Source organism: Oryza glaberrima, chromosome 8, assembly GCF_000147395.1.
Source record: "Oryza glaberrima chromosome 8, OglaRS2, whole genome shotgun sequence".
In the NCBI taxonomy this organism is placed as follows: domain Eukaryota; kingdom Viridiplantae; phylum Streptophyta; class Magnoliopsida; order Poales; family Poaceae; genus Oryza; species Oryza glaberrima.
In genome coordinates, this window is record NC_068333.1 from 19318877 (window position 1) to 19341703 (window position 22827).

Here is a 22827-nt window from a genome sequence, read left to right on the forward strand (position 1 = left end):
GAACCCATGAAGCGCTCTTTGCGATCTGAGGCGACGACGTGGACGTCAGCCGCCGTCCCACCCAGTCCCAGCGCTCGATCAAAGCCTCCGGCCAGCACACGCTTCTGATCAGCAAACGGACGAAACCAACTCTGATTTCTGAATCAAATCCGTTTCCAGATCAAGCGAAATCCCTGCTGTATAAAGCGCAATCAAGATAGACCACGACTCTGATTCCTGAAACTGAAAGGGACTAGCGATTGCTAGATCTCTTGGCTCCCTGCTGCATAAAACGCAACCAGCCAACCACCAAGACAGAAGGATCAATACACCTGGATAGTAAAAGAAAACCTGAAAAACAAACACATATGGCCATGAAATCCGACGACAATTCGCTGCCACCGGGCTTCGGCACGAGGCCATGGCTGGTGCAGGGATCACGCGGCGACACGCTGACTTTCGTCGATGTGTCAGACCTCAGCCTGCACGAGACCGTTGTTCCTGAGGTTCGAGGGAAGACGTGCTTGGGCTGCATGCACGGTGACTGGCTGCTGATGCTGGACGAGTCTACTGCCGATTGCTTCCTCCTACGCATCAGCACCAATCCACGGACCAAGATTCGGTTGCCGCCGTTGCATCAGCCTCTGAATTTTCTATCAACAATCAAGATGCTCGAGTCACCGGATAGCCCGAAGTGCACCATCTTTATTGCCAGCTCACCGGAGGTGGAAGAAGAGAGCTACCTTCTATACTGCCGCCCCGGTGAAGACGAGTGGACCAAACTGGTTTCCCCGTTCAATGACATCCATCTCTCTGCTTTTATGTGCAACTACGAAGGAAAGATCTATTCTGCTTGTTCTAATCTCGTAGTGATAGATATGGTGGATGGTAAGATACAACTACAGCGAGTGGGTACCATCAAGGATGAAGAAAAATATGCCCGTGGAAGTGGTTGTTACCATGTTGTCGAGTCATGTGGAAAGTTGTTTCTCTTGTGGATAGAAGAGCTCGGGTGCTTTGGGAACGATGGATTGCTCACCGCCATTGATGTTTTTTGCTTGGATCTTGAGTTGATGTCATGGGAGAGGGTGGAGAGCATTGGCAGCGACCGTACCTTTCTTATCTCTGAACATTACACTTTCTCATGTCCTTCAATAGAAGGTGTATTGCAAGGAAACTGTGTTTATCTTGTATGGTCAAGCTGCGACAGTGAGAGGCTTTATAAGTTCTGCTTGGACGACATGACTATTAGCTTCCAACAGATTCTTCCTCAACCTACAAAACCCTGGTGTAGAGCATTTTGGACTGTTCCAGCAAGGTGAATTGATTCAGCACACACGACTATTTTTTAGCATTGTCCGCAATAGTTTTTTTTTTTCCAAAAAGACCACATTTTACTGAATCATGTATGACTATTGTTAATATGCAACTACAGCATCCAATCAATCTTGCCCATGGAAATATCAGCCAAGCCAAATAGTCTTCTATCGACAAAGGTTTGTAAATCCGTGCAAGTATGTTGCAGTGAAAAACTAATTCCCTTTATACTAGTAAATAGTAACTAAAACTCTTCTTTTTTTTCTTCTTTTTAGCTGTCAAAGGATATTCTACTCAATGACCTTGATGAGCACATAGAGGATGGACCGGGGAATTCTTTATGTCTATGGGAACATCTACCCGTAGACTTGCTAGAGTTAATTGTCTCAAACTTATCCTTGGTAGACCGCATACGATTTCCAACTGTTTGCAAGGCATGGAGCAAGGTGTCGAATCCAATAGAGCAAGCAAAAGTTTGGCCTTGGCTAATGCACATCTCTAAGCAAGATGGGATGTGTAGGTTGTTTGACCCTCTACGCGGTGAGGAGTACAACATGCAAGTCTCAATATTTGACACTAATGAAGATCGACACATTTTTCGCTCCTCCAAAGATGGTTGGGTGTTCGCATCAGCTGGGATCTATGGTCACGATATATTCATCATAAATCCTTTCACTGAGGATATTGTGGAGCCTCCTATGTTCGAACGTAGATACCACTACAACGGTGTATCCTTTTCTTCACCAAATCCAATTTGCCCAAACTGTTATTTTTTTGGGATCAACAGTAGTCTCAGCGGGAAGTTTCTCAACATTCATACGTGGCGGCATGAAGAAACTGAATGGATCGAGCAACACTTTTGAGTACGATGTGCCATTCCCAGTAGGTTACAATAACCCCGTCATGTTTTGTGGGAAGTTCTACTGCCTCGGAAGGAAGGGCAACCTTGGTGCCTTTGATCCAACAAGCAATACTTGGGAGATTCTTGACAAGCCAGAGCCGATCCATGCTGAGATGGATCTCTTAGAAAATGATCATAGGGGAAGAGAGTTCTGCTACTTGGTTGATTTAGAAGGAGAACTGATATCTGTACTCTTGCATAATGCCAGTGAGGCGCCTCGAGTGTTCAAACTTGATTTGACAAAAATGTCCTGGGTTGAAGTAGAGGACATTGGTGGTGGTGCCTTGTTTCTTGATCACAGGACATCGTATGGTGTTGGATCTCCCGATGGTGGTCATGGAAATAGGATATACTTCCCTAGATATTCCGTGGATAGAAAACCAGTGTTCTATGATATGGATAACAAGATGTACTACCCATCATTTTATGGTCACATTGAGCCATTGAACTGTGCGTGGGTTGTGCCTAATCTGCACAAAAATGAATCAACATCCGAAGATTGACCCAAGCGTGTGTAATTGAGCATATAGTGCTTCTTTTTTTTCTTTTTTTGCAAATTGTCAAATATGGAACCACGAGTACATCTATCTGCCTCAATCGCGTATTGCTCCACAAATATGGTTTTTACCTGTTTTTACATGATCTCTGCTAGACTGCTACAGTAAGTTGCAGGTTTTACAATTCATGTACGGGGTCAAGTGTGGTATAATTCATGTTCTGTTGATCGATATTAGACTAAGTTTTATGTTTTGATTGCTATCCCTACTCAGTTTATGTCTTGGGCAGCAATTAGAAGGAGGGGACTCAGATCGGGGTTGAGATTAATGAAATCTGTGGGAGCTTAAGAACGATGCTCTAATTTGTGGGAGCTTAATATTAAGAGCTTCATCATGAGAAATTATCTACCTTGTAATGCATTTAAGTGGTCTATGACATAAAGTGTTTATCTACGAGTATCAGCTATGTCCTGAATTAATTGGAAATTCCTGAAAGGGTTAAATAATGTGTAGATACGTCCACAAATAAGTATGACTCTAAAAAGGATAATCAAATATTTGGGATTAAGCTCGTAGAATGGTCTTTCACAAGGAAAAGGAAACTAAGTAAAATTTTCTTGGCCTTAAGAATGACTAGTTAAGTTTTTATGATACTAATTGTTTCGATAGATGGATATTTAAATTGCAATTGTTATGTTGACTTGCATAAGTTAATTTGTGTACACAGCATGACCAAGAAATTGGTTGTGGAAGGCAGGTCACATAAGCATTGCAGTCTTATGAAATTCATCTATGGATATCATAATGGTACCTTAAAATCCCATAAGGTCATCAATAAATTCAAGCTTAAGTTGAGTGAGGTAGATAATTGCCTAAGGGTGGAGATTAACCTGACTAGTACTCTATGTCTAATAACCCATTAGTAGGCACAAAAGTAAGACGTGTATCAGTTATGGGATCTATGTCTAAGTTTAAGTCTAATGGAGTACTGGATTTATTTACTTTCATACAGTGATGGAAATTTTGGGATATAATGTGAGGTTGTTCCGTCACACCTGCTCTAATTAAGGGGAATTATTTGACCAAATAAAGTTAAACTAATTCCCGATGCTTCAGCTGTCAGGAGCAAAATAAGCGTAAGTCTGGATGCATACAGGCTTTACATTATGCATCGGGAACTTTGGCAAATTAAGTTCAGAATAAGAGTATATGTTAATGTATTAGGATGTCTTGCATCATTTGTAAGACATTCGAAGATGACATGTTCACAATAAGAAAATCCTGATGACTTTTCAGTTGAGTTATTCAGGTATTAATTTTAAGGGTATGTGGATGATATCCACATTAAGTTATGTTCTCATACAAGGAGCAAAATCCATGGTTAATGGCTCCAAATGTTATTATACTGCATAGTCGACAATGCAGACTAAGTTGTGACAATGTTAATGAGCAGGAGTACGACTTAAGAGTATATTCCCGGAACTTAGAATGGCAGACAGTTTTCTAAACCACTCAATGTACTGTGATAATGAGATTGTGCAAAATTATGGTTTGCAGTTTACTATTCGAGTAACAACATCTCTGTTTCTGCCAAATACATTGACATCATGTTGTGAAAGATAAGTCCTAGGATCAAACTACTAAATGAGCATATTAGTGAAAGGGCCTTGATGTCGCCTAGAGGGGGTGTGAATAGGCGTTCCTAAAATTTACTTCAAATCGCAGCGGTTAAAATTAGGGCCCGGAACTTCCTAGCAAAAAGGTCCGGAACTTCCTAGCAGCTTTTTCTCCCAAGCAGAGAAAGCTGCCCGGAACTTCCGGGGTTCTTCCTAGAAACTCCCGGGCAGTTGTGAATTGCGATTTCAAGCATCTCACAACAAGTAAATTAAATCACAAGGAAGCCTAAACCATAGAGAGGTACAACATATCTCAAACAAGAGTGATACACATGAAAATACACAAGATAGCACAAGTGATCATACAATGGGAGACATGATAGCACAACTAGGCAAATAAGGATATAAGCATCACAATCACAAAGATAAAAATAGTGAGAGGAGACAAAAGATTTGTTTCCCGAAGTTCGGATTCTCCACCGAGAATCCTACGTCTCCGTTGAGGAGCTCCAAAGAGCCGGGTCTTGATTAACCCCTTGCCTCACCAAGCAAAGGCCTAGGAAGAGGTCTCCGGTATTCAAGCCAACACCCCTAGGTACTTCTCTTTGGTTTCAAGTGACCACTAAGATCCCCAACTTGAACACCAAGAGAACACCACAAGTGAGGCTTGCTCTACCAAGACGACCTCCTAAACCTCAGCTCGGAATTCACTCACCGTGTATTCCGTTTCCTTTCGGAGGTGGAATGACGCCCTCACAAACTTGCCCGGGTCAATCCACAACCTTGTTGGAAACTCGCGGGCGACACCTAACAGTCTAGGAGGTCACCCTCCAAGAGTAACAAGCTCCAAATGACAGCCCAACGAGATACCCCAAGTGCTCAAGTCATCCTAGCCTTCAAAACCTTCTCCAATCCTCACCACCACCCTCAAAATCACTCTCTCACTCAAGAAATACACAAGATTTGGGTGGAGAAAGCAAAATCACATTGGGAGAGGCTAGAACAAGCTAGGGAACACAAGAACTAAAGTGGAATGGCCAAAGGGTGGCCTGGGGACGAGATCCATATATATAACGGTTATGTGACGTCATCTAGCCGTTACTCACATATTTGAACTGGAGGGTTGCCAGGAGGTTCCGGGCCTGGGTGCCAAGAACTTCCGGGCAACACTTAGGAAATTTTTCAACCTCACCTCGGCGCTAGGAAGTTCCGGACAGAACCTCCGAGTGGGACTCTCTGTCCCGGGTAGAGCCATTTTCAAAAATAGCTCCTAAAAATATTTCAACACTTGGACACCACTAAGAGCACTTGTGTTATCTCAGAACCACACTTGGAACCCCTCTTAATAGTACGGTTTTTCCTAAACTCAAAGAGAAAAGGTAAACTAGTCTAACTTGGCTCTGAGTCTTCTCGCCGCTTTGATTTTGATGTTTTGGGGGGTCTCCAAGCATCCTAGCCCACTCCTAAGCAACCTACACTCATTAAGCATATTAATCCCAAATCAATTATACCTTTGCCTTGATCAATACCCACTTTGGCTTTTGACTTGATGTTCATTGGAGAACCACATCCTCTTGATCTTCGGCATTCCATCTTGCGGTCTTCTAATAATTGATATGGATTACTCATAGCTTCAAATGGCCTCGCACGGTCCATCACGACAAAGCCTTCACTCGCCCTTCACCACCGGATTTGGTCCATCGGCGCCAAGCCTCTTTCTTGCTCTTCACCCCCGCATGGTCCATTGTAGCCGAGCCTTGCTTGCCCTTCACCGTTTTGCCATAGATAGCCACTTCATACCCCGCATCATCAATGTCTTCACTTGCTCCCCATCAAGGTAGAATGTCCATCTTCTAGCTTCAATCTTTTAACTTGATGCCGGAACTTAACCTAATCTCACCAACTCATGGAAATAGTTAGTTCCAATAATGGGTTGTCATTAATCACCAAAACAATCACCGCACTATTAGTATCATAGATATCCCAATCTCCCCTTTCAAGGCAACTCTAGTGCATAGATCTTTCAATTAGTATTAAGTTTATGCTCGTGGATCCACACAACAAAGGCTTATGACTTAAGTTTAACTATTATTATGTTGCTGGCCAGTGCATATGAAAAATAATGCCTTTGACAAGATCCTAGATATAGGGGCATAAGAATCAATCAACACCCAATAAGAGTAAGTTGATTCCTATCAAGGTATTATGGTGACTATAGGTACTGTTGTCATAGTAGCGTTATGTTGACTGCTATGACACATTGCTTTGGTTTACTATTTTACTAAGACTGGACTCGTTAGTCTCAAAGATCAAGTGGGAGAATGTTAGATTGATCTCTAGCCATCGAGTCAGAGAATTACGCTAATGGGCTTGGCCCACCCCAAGCCCACGCGGACCTAACAATAAGGACTGATTCCCTCGGTCCCGAATGCACGTCGCTCTCTCTAGCGCTATGATTGGAAGCGCCGTTTTCCTCGAGAAGGAATCACCCCTGATCCCCTTAATATGCATATAAAGTCGAAAAGTTTCAATCTACATCTTCGAGTTTGTCATCTACCGGTGTTTCTGGGTCCCGACAGTCTAACCGCAGGCATGCACGCGGTCTGACTGGTGGGATATCAGGCAGTCTGACCGGCGAGGCTTCGGCGGTTTGACCGGCGGCAGGAGGGCGGTTCGACCGGCGGCGACAGGGCTTCGACGTCTACTCCGTTCGAGGGTAATCTTTAATTCCGCAAAAGATTTTTGGGTTTTTGGTCTTCCCTACCATTCACCCCCGGTAGGTTTGTTTGGTCTTGTGTGATCCTACAAATTATAAATCCATTGTTTTTGTCAACATCGTTTAGGGCATGTCAGAAATTTGAGAACGTGCAAAGGCTTGGATCAGCTCATAGAGCACACAACCATCTTTGTAAATTACAAGACTGTCATTCTATTTTGATTTCTTTATTGATTTGTGATTAAATTTCGTCTGTATTGTCATTTGATTTTTTTTTTCATTATTTATTCTAGTAGCATTTTTGTATCGACAAATCTTTTCGGTTGGTTCAATTATCTGCAGCACCAATATTTGATAATAAAGCTCGTAGAGCACACCATCATCTGTCGAAATAATAAAAAAATATATTTCTATATTGATTTGTGATTTGATTTCTTTTGTACGGTCAGTTGATCTGGTTTTTTCTTCATTGAGTAGCCCTTTTTTTACCAATAAATATTTCCCGTTGGTTCAATTAACTACTTGTAATGTTACAATTTTGAAGGAAATAAAAGTCACCTAATGTTTTATTTATTCCAAATTTTACGGTGTGAGTGAATAACTTTATCCGCCATAGTTCAAATACTAGTGCCATGAATATTACGTATATGCAAGTGGACTTTCAACAGGATTTTAGTGAGATCAGGGATGCACTACTGATTTCCATCTCTTAGAGTATGTGTTAGGGGATGTATTCGCGGGGATGTGAGTGTGGTGTTGTGTCTGTTAGGGATGGCAATTTTACCCACGGGTCCGAGTACCCGCGGATACCTGACCCGATGGGCACGGGCATGGGTGTAACATTTTACCCATGGGCATGCCCGCTCGATACCCGAAGTTATAGTGGGCAACAACCGAGTTTTGAATTTTACCCGTGGATAAGCCATGCCCGACCCAATACATATATATTAGCTATTTTTGGCTCATACCTTAATTCCTATACCCTTCTTGTTTGCCCATTTAGCCCATTAACAGAGACACATATAAACTCACTCACTAAAACCCTAACCTAATTCCCCACCCCACCTATCCCGGCTGCCTCTCTACCTAGTTCGGCAGTGGCGCGTGCAGGCGGAGGTGGCAGCGGCGGCGGCGCATGCAGGCAGCAACAACAAGGGAACAAGCGGCGATGGCGGTGGTGTTAACATTAAAATTTGAATTTCGCTGTTAACAGGTGGTCGCGATGGTAGGCAGCGATGGCTTCATCATCTCCATCGCGCACAGCCGTCGTCTTCGTCGCCACTGCGGCTCACCTAGCCGAATCCGGTGGTCACTGTTGCTAGATCTGGCGAGAGAGCGTCACCGCTCCTCGCCTCCTCCATCGCACTATTGCTGCCCCTCCGCTCCCTTCTCACCATTGTGATGGCGGCTCAGGGCCACGATGGTGACGACGACGTCTTAGCATGATGTATACGGCGGTGGCTCAGGGCAACAACGAGGACGGTGAGCTAGCGGCGACAACGGCCGAGGGTGCTGAGCCGGCGACGGTGAGCCGACGGCACACGACAATGACAGTGACCGAGGGCAGCGAGCTAGCGATGACAGGCAACAACAACAACGGCCAAGGGCGGCGAGCCATGGACAGCGAGCGGAAGGCGTGCCCACTAGGTATCCACCAGGCATACCCGTGCCCGTTAGGCATGGGTACAGGCACGAAGTTTTGCCCGCTAACCCTATTGGTAGAGTTCGGGTGGGCAAAGTCGGGTGTCAGGTCGGGCATGGTTCTGCTCTACCCGTGCCCAACCCAACCCATTGCCATCCCTAGCATCTGTAGTGATGTGTGTGCCTGTGCGTCCGCCGTGTAAATTAAAAAAAATTACGTTGGGATTTGTGACTGGTAATCTAGCAAAGTGTGGAGGCCTCTATATATGGTGTTTAAATCTTCTTTTGCTTTTATTTTTAAAGAAATGGCTCCTTGTTTGCTATCCATTTGTACGTTTTTCGTTTTAAAATGGTACAATTTTCATGTATATTGATATAACAAATCTATTACTAAGTATAAAACAGAGTATATATTTTTTTTGTTTAGACTTTGTATTTGTTTGGATGGTTGTAGGCCCAGCCATCCGTTTCAGATATCAGATTGGGCCGTCACCTCCCTAGTCAACGTGTAGGCACGAGCCCGTGGAGGCGAGTCGCACGTTATACGTGTTGGCAACTAAATCTATGAATCCGGAAGTGCCACGTGTCAAGATTAACCGTTCGAGAATTGGCCCAGAATTCGGTACAAGAGATTTGTGCAATTGATGTTTTTCCGATCAATACTCCCGGATCTGCTCTTTTTCTATCGATCTATCATCCGCTCCCTTCTAATTTCCTATGGGATCAACTGGAACAAGCAGCCCCACATCCTAACAGACATAGCCCAGGAAATTAATTTTTGATGCCGGCCCAAATCACAACATGGGCCGTTAAAACAAGACAGAACCAAAACCACGTTACACGCGAGAGGCCGGCTGCGAGGAGGATGTGTACGATGCCGCGAAGGACGAAGGAGTCCGTCTGCGACTGGGATTCTGGCCGGTTGAGGCTGCTCTATCGAGTCGTAGAGGAATTTGGAGTTCTACTCCTCTGTGTAGAAAGTTTTTTTTTATAAATAGACGAAGGGTTGACGTTAGAAATTTTACAAGAAAAAAGCTAGGATATTTTTAGTTTCAATCCTAGTTCGTGATTTGAGAGAGCAGTGCTTTAGATGTGCTTTGTAAACATGTATTGATGCAATAAAGTTGATCTACTTTCAAGAGTCTCGTCAATAAAGGTGCGATCAAACCGCTGCAATTAGATTGACTACGTCGAGATCTCCATTGATTTGAGGGTAACTTCTTATATAGTAAAGTACGCCTAATCCTATCATACTACACATGGAGAATTCTAGCGGCATCGAAAGAGATGGCTGGTCGTCGCTGCCGTTGGGCTTCGGCGAGAAGCCATGGCTGGTTCAAGCTCAGGGAACAGAGGCACTGTCATTCGTCGACATATCGGATAGGAGCTTGCACGTGAGGACTATTCCTGAGCTGCAATGCAAAGTGTGCTTGGGCTGCATCCACGATGGCGACTGGCTGCTCATGGTGGATGAGACGACCAGCGACTGCTTCCTTTTTTGTCTCTCAAACTCGTCCAAGATCTCGCTGCCACCGTTGCGGGAGCCACTAGTAGACCTTGGAGCATGCCTAGTTTTGGGGTCATCACTGGTTAACCGTGACAACGCCGTGGTGATTAGCAGTACAGCTGAACCAGAAGAGAGCTTCCTGCTCTATTGCCACCCCGGCGACAAGGAGTGGACCAAGTTGATAATACAACTCGATTCCCACAGATTGTCCGGCAACCTTGTCAACTGCGCAGGACAGCTTTACTCTTTCTCTACCTTTGGGTGCCTAGTCACCCTCGATGTCATCGACGGCGCCGCCATTCAAGCTCAGATGGATTTTGAGTGGGAGAGCACATGTGATCCCTCGTATGTGCCCTACCTCGTTGAGTCGGGTGGTGATTTGTTCTTAGTGGCAGCATCGTTATACGGGTGTCCCTATGACTGCCCGCTCAATGGAGTTTCGGTGTATCAGCTGGATCAAGCCGAGTCAACGCTCAAGAAGGTGGATGGCATCGGCGCCGACCGCGCCTTCCTCATCTCTGGTCACTATGGCTTCTCGTGCGTCGCAGTGAAAGGCCAGGTCCAAGGCAACTGCGTCTACATTGTGTGGTCGGGCCACGATTGCGAGATTATTTACAAGTTTTGCTTGGATGATATGACGATCAGCGTACAGCCGATCCTTCCTCAACCCACGAAGGATTTGCAGCGGGGATTTTGGTCAGTTCCTACAGGGTGAGTTTACTCAACAAACGTATTTCGCGTTAACCCACGCTTATGGTTGTTCCATATTTCGTGCTTTATTTAACTTTGTGGTGGTCACGTGTGCATGTTGGATTATGTTAGCTAAACAAGTTTCATGTCTTAAATTATAGGATTCGAGCTAAGGAGTTCAAAGAATCATCCCCATCAATCCGTCGTGATATAGAGGTTCGTATAATTTATATAATTTTTATGCTGCTCTATGCTAAGTGATATAATTAATTTGGAGTTTCCATCTTTTTTTTTCCATAAACAATATTTATTTATATTTACACCATAATTTCACAATAGAATTGAAAGTTTATAATTGTCTCTGTTGATACTAGAACTCATAAATCACTTCTACTTATTAAAATAATTATGATAATAGTTCAAATTCGACTTTTACAAGTTGTAACAAAAATAACAAATTTTACTATGAATATACGTATATGTTTTAAGTTTAATTTGTTTCTTTTGTTACAATTTGTATAAATCGAATTTAATCTTGTATATATTACAAATTAATTAATCTTATCAAATTTGTTAAAAATTTTCATAACTATTTAGTTCATATGTAATAAATGGGTGAATGTACACCCGGGTGATTAAAATCTTCTCCCCCACACCCCCTATTGGAAACACTTTTAAGCATCCGGGTGGATGTCCACCCATTTATTACATTTTAATTGAATGGTTAAAACAAATTTTGAAAAAAATGAGAAGATAGATTAATATGTAATATATCACTCCACAAACAAAGTTCAAATTTGACTTCTACAAGTTGTAACAAAATAACATATTTAACTCTGAATATGCGTATATTAGTTAAAGTTTAATTTTTTATTTTTATTATAATTTGTAGAAGTTGAATTTAATCATGCATGTGTTGTGCAATGATGTATTACATATTAATATATCTTATCAATTTTTTTAAAAATTTGTTCATAAGTATTTAGTTGATATGTAATCTTCTCCACACCATATTGTATTTATTAAGAGCAAATTAAATACAATGGCGAGAAAATTTTAGTATTTTTGTACACATATACCCACTTATTAGTTTAGCATTTCCTTGAAAAAGAATCGTTCAGATATAGCTGTAAAACACCATCTCACGAAATTGATGAAAAAAAAGAGGCTAACTATGATCAGCTGCATCTCCTCACAGGTTTCTGTATTGAACAATTTCTACAACGATGAGGCCGAACACGTTACCCCCATAGCACCATGGCAAAACCTTCCAATAGAGATGCTAGAGTTAATAGTTTCAAACCTCTCTTTGGTTGATCGACTACGATTTCCATCAGTTTGCAAGGAGTGGAGCTCAGTTTCCAACCCCGTTGCACAAGCAAAAGTCTGGCCATGGCTCATGCACTGCATCAAGCAAGACGGCACTTCCAAGATGTTCGACACTTTACGTAGCATGGAGTACGCTATGGAGGTTGGTCCATTTGATGCTGACGAGTGGCAAGCTTTCCGCTTCTCCAAAGACGGGTGGGTGATAGTATCCCATGGCGACAACAACATCATCGTCATAAACCCATTCACAGAAGAGATTGTGAAGCTCCCCATGTTTGACAAGTGGTACCTCTTCAATGGTATCTCATTCTCGACTGTACCAACTTCGCCAGACTGTGTCTTCCTTGGAGTGGGTGGCTCTCCCAAAGGTGATAGTATCAGGGTCTCAATATGTAAGCCCAACAAAAGAGATTCAATAGAGGATGAGTCCGAGGATAAGGAGAAAGAGCCAGAGGTAGAAGAGAACGAGTCTGAGGATGAGGAAGACGAGTCCGAGGATGAGGAAGATGGGGTATACTGGAGAGAATTTTTTTTCGACAACGATGACGTGCTATTCCCAGTGGCACGCAACAATCCAGTCTATTTCCGACAAGAGTTTTACTTTCTCGGGCAGAAGGGCAACCTTGCCATCTTCAACCCAGGCAACAACGAGTGGAGAATTCTTGACAAACCGGAGCCCATCCTCGCCAATCTGACTCCTTTCGATGAGGGCAGTGAAGCCTGCTATCTAGTTGAGCTGAGAGGGGAACTGATAGCTGTGTTCCACCGTAACACCAATGAGCCCCCACGAGTGCTCAAACTTGATGAGTCCAAGATGTTATGGATAGAGACTGAGGACATCGGTGGAGGAACTCTCTTTTTGGATTACAGGGCGTCTATGGCCATGACATCTTCTGAGGCTGGACATGGTAATAGGCTTTATTTCCCGAGGTTCAGTGAAGATGGAAAACAAGCAGTTTTTTATGATATGGAGACCAAGAAGTACAGCCCAACATTCTATGGTGCTAAAGAACCAATGAACTGTGTGTGGTTTGTGCCCAAGCTACAAGCTGATCCGCTGATGAGTAATCAACTTATTTGAAACAGGGACAATCTCCAAAGTTTACGTACATATGTAAATTTTCTACTTAACCCTTTTGATCTAAAAAGTTTCTACTTGAGTCTTTGAGGGGATAATTCGTAACCAAAATATTTCATGAACTCTGAATTTTCATAGTCTCATTACTGGAGAAGCTATCTTTCGTCGGGTACCAAAAACACAAATATCCCGATTGGTTTAAGAACCGGTAGTGGGTTTAGTACCGGTTGTAAAAGTCCAAAGTCCTAGAAACATTTTTAGTCCCGGTTGGTAACACCAAACAGGACTAAAGATGGAGGATCTTTATCTTTAGTGGTGTTACCAACCGGGAATAAAGATGTCTCCAGGGTTTAGTTAAAAAATAAAGCATATCTATCCAAGTCAAATATGTATGGTAGGAGAGATGGTAACACGCGTGAAGATGAGGTGAGAGATCTTGAGTTCAAATCTTGCATACTAAAGGGAGTTACAAACCGACTAAAAATCACTTCTCCAGTATTGTATCCAATTGTCAATCACTTTAATGCTTACAAAAGTAATTGTGTATATTTGGTCTACAAATCGACTGAGATCCATTTGAAAATCTGGCAACATCTCGACTATTTAAAAAGATGAAAAAGTTTTCATCTAAAAATCACTTCTCCAATAATGTATCCAATTGTCGATCATGCTAATGCTTACAAAAGTAATTGTGTATATTTGGTCTACAAATCGACTGAGATCCATTTGATAAACTGGCAATATCTTTACTTTCTTTAAAAGACGAAAAAGTTTTCGTCATCTGTATATCTATCTCTTCTCTACTATTATAAAAATTGAAGATATTTTTGCTGGTATTTTGGTACGTCATCCGTGTATGAGTCGGTTTGTAAGTTCGTTTGCTTTTAGAAATACATATCCATATTTGAATCGGTTTTTAAGATCGTTCACTTTTGATAATACAGAAGGAATCATATAAGAATTCTATTTTAAAAAAACTCGTATGCTAACTTAAGACGATCGGACTCCTAAGTACAGCTCATGATTTTATAAAAATATATATATCCAAGCGAACTCCCACAGTGAATTTTATCTCAACTAAACCATATAATCTCTATCTCTATCTCTATCTCTACTACTTAAAAAATAGGGTAAATTGGAACCATGCCATTATAATTTTGCAAAGTTTGAGATATGCCATCGGTATCTCAATGACATGTAAGACCCACATGAGTCAATGACATGTGGGTCAGGATAGCATATCTCAAATTTTACAAAATTATAATGGCATGGTTTCAATTTTCCCTAAAAAATAAGAGCTGCTTCCATCGTCCATAAAAAAAACCGGTGAAAAAACCGGACGAGCGAGAAAAAAAAAGGGCAAAAAAAACCGTAACCGTCCGATCAAAAAAAAAGGGCGAAAAAAATAATCCGATTCCCTGAAAAAAAAGGGCGACAAAAAAACCGGCTAGCGAGAAAAAAAACGGGCGAAAAACCGTAACTGTCCGATCAAAAAAAAAGGGCGAAAAAATTCCGATTCCGTGCAAAAAAAAGGCGAAAATAATAATAATAATAATAATAATAATAATAATAATAATAATCGGTCCGATTAAAAAAAGAATCGGGCTAAATAAACTGAGCAAAAAAATCGGGCGAAAAAAATCCGATTTCGTGTAAAAAAGGGTGAAAAAATAAAAAAAATCGGTCCAATTTCAAAAAAAAAAGAAATCGGGCGAAAAAACCGGGCTTAAAAATTGGGTGAAAAAAACCGGGCAAAAAAATAAATCCGATTCTATGGACGCGGTAAAAGAAGGGCGAAAAAAAACGAATCTATCTTATTCAAAAAAAAGAATTATATATGACGCGGTAAAAAAAATCAAATCCTATTATATGTGACACTATGCTATATCTCTATCTTCTCTACCTCTATCTCTCCTACTTACAAAATTGAAAACGTTTACATCGTCCATAATAAGTAATAACGAAAAAGGCGAAAAAACATTAAAAAAAAGAAAGTCCGATTCAATCTACTTCCGTCGTCCGTAAAAATCTTATCTTGTCTTAATCTCAATCTTTCCGAGGGGACCGAGCGGCGCCCTTCGTCCCCGCCCACGCGATGAAACGCCGGCCAAAGCAAAAAAAATAAAAATAAAATAGATTGAAATTTGTCCAATTGAAAAAAAAGGGAATCGGGCGAAAAAAACCGGGCAAAAAACAAGAATCCCATTCTGTGGACGTGGTAAAAGAATGAGCGAAAAAAAAATAAAAACGAATCTGTCTGATTCCAAAAAAAATAGAATTATATGTGATGCGGTAAAAAAAGAATCCTATTATATGTGACACAATACTATATATCTCTATTTGTACTACTTACAAAATTGAAAACGTTTACGTCGTCCTTAATAAGTAATAACAAAAAAAGGCGAAAAAAAATTAAAACAAAAAAAAAAGAAAGTCCGATTCAATTTACTTCCGTCGTCCGTGAAAATCTTATCTTATCTTAATCTCAATCTTTCCAAGGGGGCTGAGCGGCGCCCTCCGTCCCCGCCCGCGCGATGAAACGCCGGCCAAAGCAAAAAAAAAACCCCGAAATTGAGCAAGGGTATAAACTAGATTGAAGTTACCAAAATTAAAAGAGGATAAATGATATTAAAACTCCCCTAACTTGAAAAGAGGGCATAAAATAGATTGAAATTTCCCGATGAAATTCCCTAAATTCGAAGAACCCTAATTTAGGGTAACAACTCTAAGAGTTAAAATCCAAATCAATTAAGCTAAGGGTTCGCGTTACTTAACAGACTTGAAGCCCCTAAGCTCACCGGAGCTTCCCGGGAAGCGGCACCACTGCACCTTCACCTTCTCACAGTTGCGTTGGGTTCCCTGTGCGCAGGCTATCCTAGAGCACCCCTCCACTGTCCTTGGCGTCGCCCCTCCCGCCGACAAGGTCTAGGCCGCTCGGCCCTCGTCGCCGTTTGCGCGACCGCCTAGCCGGACCGTCGTCGCTGCCTTCGTCGTCGTTCCACTCGCTCGTCGCGGGAGAGAAACGGGATCGGGAGAGAGGGATTTGGGAACTAGGGTTTTGCCCCTCTCTCCCGGTCGGCACTTCATCCGGCCCGGGGAATGTCGGAGACGTCCATTAGATCGGACGGCTCAAATATCAGCAACGTCGGGCCGCCGCTGCCGATTACGCTGCGCCCAATGGGCCGCGGAAGTGCATCGGACTGTCCCCGCATAAGTGGGCCGCGCTCAGCTGCTCGGCTTGCGGGCCGTCGAATTGACTCGGTTTGCCGAAGATGGGCCAACCTAAGTTTGGGCCGGCTTGGGAAAACCTAGGCCGAAAGCAAATTTGATCAAACAATATGGCTTAATTTTTTTAAATTAAAGTCCGTTGGATAAACTCCTAAGTAGGCTCCAAAAAATAAATCTAAAACTAAATCCTAAATCCTATGCTAATTCATCAAATTAGACTCGGTTCTACCTATTTGTTAATATATCAAATTAGACTTGATTTTTACCGATTTAAGGTTTTCAATGTGTCACATTTTCAAACGGTGTTTTTCCCGTTGCAACGCACGGGCACTATTGCTAGTAATAATAATAAGATTAAAATAGACTTCATCCGTTACAATACGCGGGTATTTTTTTCTAGTGATAAAAAAAAGACCGAAAAAGTCCGATTCTAAAGGCCGTCCGGAAACAAAGGCCAAAATGTCGTCCTTGCCGAACCAGGCGGCGGAGGACTTCTTGGATTGCTTGAAAGCCTTGTTGCTCCACGAGCAGGGTCGGTACCACCCATTAGTCAGGGTTGGGCGGCCGGCCCAGCTACAGCCCGTGCCGCCCCAACCCTCCATATTCTTCTTGGGCCGCCTACCACCACATCCAATTCACAATTGGCCAATAAATAAGCAGTCCAAGTGTCCAATTTTAATCCTGCGTATGTGGTGCTTTATTGAGTCAATTCCTCGACACTGCTCACCCCCGTCCCCTACTATAGGTGCCTAATGTTTTTCTCTCTCTCTCCCTTCTAAGCAAAATAATAATCATCTTATTCTGGGTATGTGATATCTTCTCATATATTTATTTTTTAAAAGATATCTATCAACCATTCTTTATGAATTGACTCATATTTGCAAATTGATATGTTTACTAGTATCTTTTTTAGAGAATTCATTATATGCCACTGACTTTGTCATCCGTCTACGATTTTAATATCTATCTTTTTATGTATGATGAATTATGTATGGCGCAAAAATTATTACTTTATTTTAATATCATTTTTGTTTTTTTTGTTTGCCTTAATTTATTGATTATTCTATATGTTTATATGATTACAACATAAATATGATATTTTTTGCATTTAGTTGTTCTTATTGAGACGAGCATCTTCGTCCCATCATTATTTTAATCCTACGTCCGTCACTGTGCACGAGCCGGAAAGACGAAGTCGGTAGGGTCGGAGGGGGACACAAAAAGGTTGAGCGACATGGCCGCTAACTAGGAGGTGGCGCCGTCCTGGAGGAAGAGCACCTCGTGGGTGTAGGGCACGGCGAGGAGTGAGCGATGATCAGCCTCATCAGGCTTATTAATAGAGGCATCAAACTCCTTCAGGCCTTGTTCGGTTGGGCCGTTCCCGGCCGGGATCGGGGCCCAATCCCCGTGGATCACCCCGGCGAGGAAAAAATCCCGACCCATGCGAAATTATGCGTTCGGTTAAGCCCGGCCGTGGATTTTAGCCCGGCCCACCACGGGGTTTCCCTCTTCTCCAGGCCCGGGAATAAGTCATCTCCTCAGGCGGCGTGGAAATTTTCCTCGAGGAGGCGGCGGTGCAGCGAAGACGCGACGGCGGGGGCGGCACGCGGCGCGACGGCACGGCGCTCTCCTCCGGCCGCCATCTTCTCTCCGGTGAGCACGCTGCCTTTCTCCCTCTCGCCTCCTCTTCCAAAGCTAGGGTTAGGGTTTTCTTCTCTTCTCCATTTCCCGTCGTCGCCGCCATCTCTCGTCTCGCCGTGATTCGATCTGGTGTGTGAGCGCTCAGCGATTCATCTTCGTCCTCCTTGTATCCTGCTCGATCTGGTGAGTTCTTGATTTGGGCGTGGAGCTTTTTTTTCTTGGTTGGGTGGGGATGAGTTCTTGATTTGCCGCCGCCGCCGCACCGCCCAACTCTGGTTCTTGATTTGAGTTCTTGATTCACGGTGGCTTTGAGGCAGCAGATGGCGAGAGCGAGAGTTGTACGATGGCTATGGAAACATGCTTGCCTTGATTAGTTTTGCTTAGTGTGACTGATGATGTGATGCTTGCCTGAGCATGTCTTGTAAAATTGACTTACAAGTTTTTACAGTGAAGTACTCGGTTCTTGGTGTTTCCGGAGTCCCAACATGTGGTGGTTGGTTATATTTCTGTTTGGAAATTACAAGGGTTGGGTGTCCTGATTTTGAGGATTGTAGAGCGATGGAGGTACTCTGTAATTAGTTTAACATTTCTGAATTGTAAACTAATTCTGTCTTCATTGTTTCACAAGCAAACTAGCAACAAAATGAAGTGGTATATACAGTAATGTATACTTAAACTGATTTATTTTAAACTAACAACAGTAGCTTTTAGTCTCATTAGACTAACAGATTTGTTTTCCTCAACATGATACTTGTATAAAGCATGTTTATCGTAGCTATTCAAGCACTAATATGTCTAGTGTTAAATGAGCTGATTGGGTGATTAATTCTGTACCCATGTTATACTGTATTTGATGATGAGATCCTTCTATTTGATTGAAAAACAACAGCTCCTACTTTGATGCTAGCTAGCTCTAGTTCTGGGTTTTATGTAACTCTAGCTCTAGTTCCGGATATATAATCTTGGATGCTAAATTTGAATTGTCAGTGATGTGTATAAATTGTGCTTGTTTTGTAGATTGCACGTGCACCCATTAGAGTTGGAGAAGACCAAACTCCTCCTTCCTGGGACCCTGTACCCTCTCCTTCCTGGGATAGTGTTGTGCTCTAGGAAGATGGCAAAGAAAAAGAACCCAATTGTCTTTATGGATGTTTCGATAGGTGATGAACCTGATGAAAGAATGTTTTTTGAGGTACCATGTGGCTCTAGCTATGTGCTTCATTATTACTTTGTTGTCAAGGCTAAATTGTGCTTCCACACATTCTAATTTTCAGAGAGAGAAACTAGAAGAAGGTTGAGGTGGTCATCCTTTTCTACATTCACCATATATCAGTCTATCCACTATATATGATTTCTGCATCCTTTTAAAATTCAGGCAACTCAAGATTCACATCTGCTATACACTTGAGTCTGGAACTTTGCGCATTATAATGTTCATTGCATTATGTTTGGTAGAAGAAAAAAGAATAATTGGATGGTTGTAGTTTTGTTTCTTCTCTATTTCTGAGATAGGTAAACTGATGTCTACTAACTGATTTTCCTTGTTGGCTCCTCTAAATTGACTGGTAGGATGTTCCATAGAATTTCTTTGATGGTAGCAGTTTTCTGATGGTGTCATTTAGACTAATTAACCATCCAATGAATGGTCTACTGATGTGTCATTTTGGGGATGTTGGGAGAAGTTTGGATTTTGTTGTGCATTTGGACTAATTAATCATCCAAGTCGTCGGCAGATGGATTCAACTTGCTGAGTGTAAGGGAATGGAATCAGAACAATCTTCTTATTATACTGTATAAACATCTCCTGTACTTTTGGCTGGCACTACATTGGCATCAACTTTCTTGATCCAGGAAGTTGTAACAAGCATGTATATGTTTTCTAGTTTTCTCTGAAATGGACCGATGGTACTTTTGATCTTGCTCCTGTGCTGCTGTCACAGGGTACTAGCACTACTGCTTTCAGGTAAACAGTGGTAACTAAATGTACTAATAGTAGTAATACTAATAGATCATAAAGAGAGCTAGCAATACGCTGCTATATTCCCTGCCAATGGCCAGTATATTCCCTGTCAAAACGAACACAGGGTTTCTACGAGAGGTATTGGAAGAAACAAGGGATTTAATCCCCATTGGGTTTGAGTGTCATGGGAGGGATTCACTCAATCCCTCCCTGGTTTGCTTCCCCTTGGGGATTTAATCCCTAGTAACCGAACAAGGCCTCACACGGTGGCTCATCTCCATGATGCTCATGCTGGAGTTGCGGTTGTCGATGAGCTTCGCCTACGCACGCCTTCTAGATGACAAAGAGCGACAGGGTGGCTGGTCCGGCGACGAAGTTGTAGAATCGCGGTCAGCGGAAGAGGAAGACAGCGCGGGCGTGAACCACCAACCTCACGCCCGGAAACTGTTTTAAACTCTCGAGGGGACGTCCCCTCGTCTATTGCATGCTATCCAAATAGTCATCAAAAAAATATGAAAAAAATTTTAAAGATAGATTAACATGTGATGTAGCCAATCTTGTGAAGATAGATTAATATTTGTAAATATGCCTATCAAAAGTAGATGGAGGGAGTATATCACTACACAAACATGCAAGTTAAAATATGACTTCTACAATCCATAGCAAAAATAACAAATATATGATTGTGAGTATGTGTATACTATTCACAGTTTAATTTGTTATTTTTGTTATGGATTGTAGAAGTCATATTTTAACTTGCATGTTTGTGTAATGATATACTCCTTTCATCTACTTTTGATAGGCATATTTGCAAATCTGAAAAATTTATTTTTGATAAGCATATTTCAATCCAACAACCTATCCTCTTAATGACTTTCTCGGATTTGATGCGTGACTCTCCATTCTTCCACACAAGATTGGCTACATGGGCATCGAGAAATGTAAATATTAATGAGTCGCTTGTTTACGAGGAATAACTAGTAGCATATTTAAATGGATGATAAGTAAAATTACTTATCCTTAGTCTATCTGCCAAGATGAAATATGATTATCAATGGCAGATAAAATATGATTATCAAAGATAGATGGAGGGAGTATCACATATTAATCTATCTTCACAATTTTTTTCATATTTTTATGACTATTTGGATAGTTTGCAATAGACGAGAAGCCGACGAGGGGATGTCCCCTCGAGAGCTTAGAATCCACGCTCACCTCATGCCCCCTCACTCATCTTCGAGCCGCCGACGACTCCTCTCTCTCCTTCGCGCCCGCCGACTTCTCCCTCCATCATCTTCGATGCCAACTCCTCCCTCGCTCATCTTCGAGCCTCCCCTCCCTCTCCATCGCGCCACCCCCTCCATAAACCCTAACCTCCATTAAATCCCTGTCATCTGCGCAACCACTGTCGGAGCTACCGCCGTTGTCGTCAGATCGAGGTCTTCAACCATCACCCTCCGTTGCCACCGCCTCATCGGAGCATTATGGTTGAGGGGGTGGAGGAGATGGTGGCAGTGGTAGCATGCGCACCACGTACCACCACCACTGCGCTCGCTGGAGTATGTGCTCGTCGTCTAGAAGAGGCGCCCGCCGCCGCGAGTGACCGGCGGTGTCGTCGGCGTCATCGTCAGCCAGCGGAAATTTCCGCCCCCGCGCGCGGGGCACATGTAACTCGACGAGCCACCCGCCTCAGGTCCAGGACCGCCCAGCCCCGGCCTCGAGTCGCTCTCCCCACACCATGAAAGTATGAGTACGAAAGGAGACATCAGAGATGGATCACCTGAATTTGTGTATACCTTATCTTATCTTATCTTATCAAGTGAAAACTTAATCCCACGATGCAACGAGGATAAGCCACGTAAGCACAAAAGTATTAACCGTCCGATGATGACAGTAAAAGAACATATACCGTTGGATACAATCATGCAGAGGCGATAATTAAAATGTGCATAGGAATCTTCGAGCTTCTTCATGATTCAGAGAGAAACCAGATCTGAAAAGACGCGAGAAAGGAAAAGAAAAAAAATTGAAAATAGGTACTCCTAAGTCCTAACACAGCGGCTTGCTGCTTCAAGCTGGTGAACTTGCGTCAATTCGTCACCATGTGAACTTGCCGACGACGACAGCATCACCGCCGTCACCGGGGTCTACACCTCCTATATATAAATCCCCACTGTGACCCTCCCAATTTTAATCGCCCATGTGGCCAGAATGGAGAGCTCGAAGAAGGGTGTCCGTCAACGAGAGAGAAGGAAAGATCAAAGAGGAGTGATGGGTGTGGAGAATTGAAGCTCCTGGACGCCGTCGAGGCGAGAGAGAAGTCCTGGACGGAAAGGAGAACACGCGAGGGTGGTCGTCGTGTCTAGGTGAGGGGTCGGAGGGACAGGAAAGGACGGCCAGAAAGGAGGAGGACAGCATATATATAATATATTATTATATTGTCTGGTCGACCTCGGTTGTGGAGCGAAGAGCCGGAGAGTGCGAAACGAGTGTCCACGGATCTCGAGCAGGAACTGATATAAGCGATAAAGAGAGAAACGGATATGCTGACCTATGGAGGAGATAGACGAACGGCCAAAAATGGCGTTGAGGATATGGATCAGGATGACAATATAATTTTACAGTTTAAATCAATTTTTACAAGTAATCCCTCAATTTCATGAGTCACTTTTTTCACCATGCTATTTAGAAATGGATCGATGGCTTATTTACCCACATGGACAAGAC

At 42.7% G+C, this 22827-nt stretch overlaps 1 protein-coding gene, 1 long non-coding RNA gene and 1 pseudogene across 3 annotated transcripts; all 3 read left to right on the top strand.

Annotated features, from left to right (window-relative positions):
• The first annotated feature begins 347 nt into the window (after window positions 1-347).
• Window positions 348-2700, top strand: LOC127782880 (uncharacterized; annotated as a pseudogene).
• A 7226-nt stretch (window positions 2701-9926) lies between these two features.
• LOC127783104 (uncharacterized) lies at window positions 9927-13274 on the top strand. Its single transcript, XM_052310364.1, has 3 exons — window positions 9927-10885; window positions 11026-11080; window positions 12063-13274. Exons 1-3 carry the CDS (start codon window positions 9927-9929, stop codon window positions 13272-13274), a joined length of 2226 nt encoding a protein of 741 aa, XP_052166324.1.
• Window positions 13275-17878: 4604 nt separating this feature from the next.
• LOC127781523 (uncharacterized) lies at window positions 17879-19467 on the top strand. 2 transcript variants are annotated; one of them, XR_008019017.1, is made up of 3 exons: window positions 18005-18152; window positions 19158-19332; window positions 19415-19467. It is a non-coding gene; the product is annotated as an uncharacterized LOC127781523 (long non-coding RNA). The 2 variants fall into 2 exon arrangements; XR_008019016.1 differs by having other exon boundaries at window positions 17879-18152; window positions 19158-19467.
• The last annotated feature ends 3360 nt before the right edge of the window (window positions 19468-22827 follow it).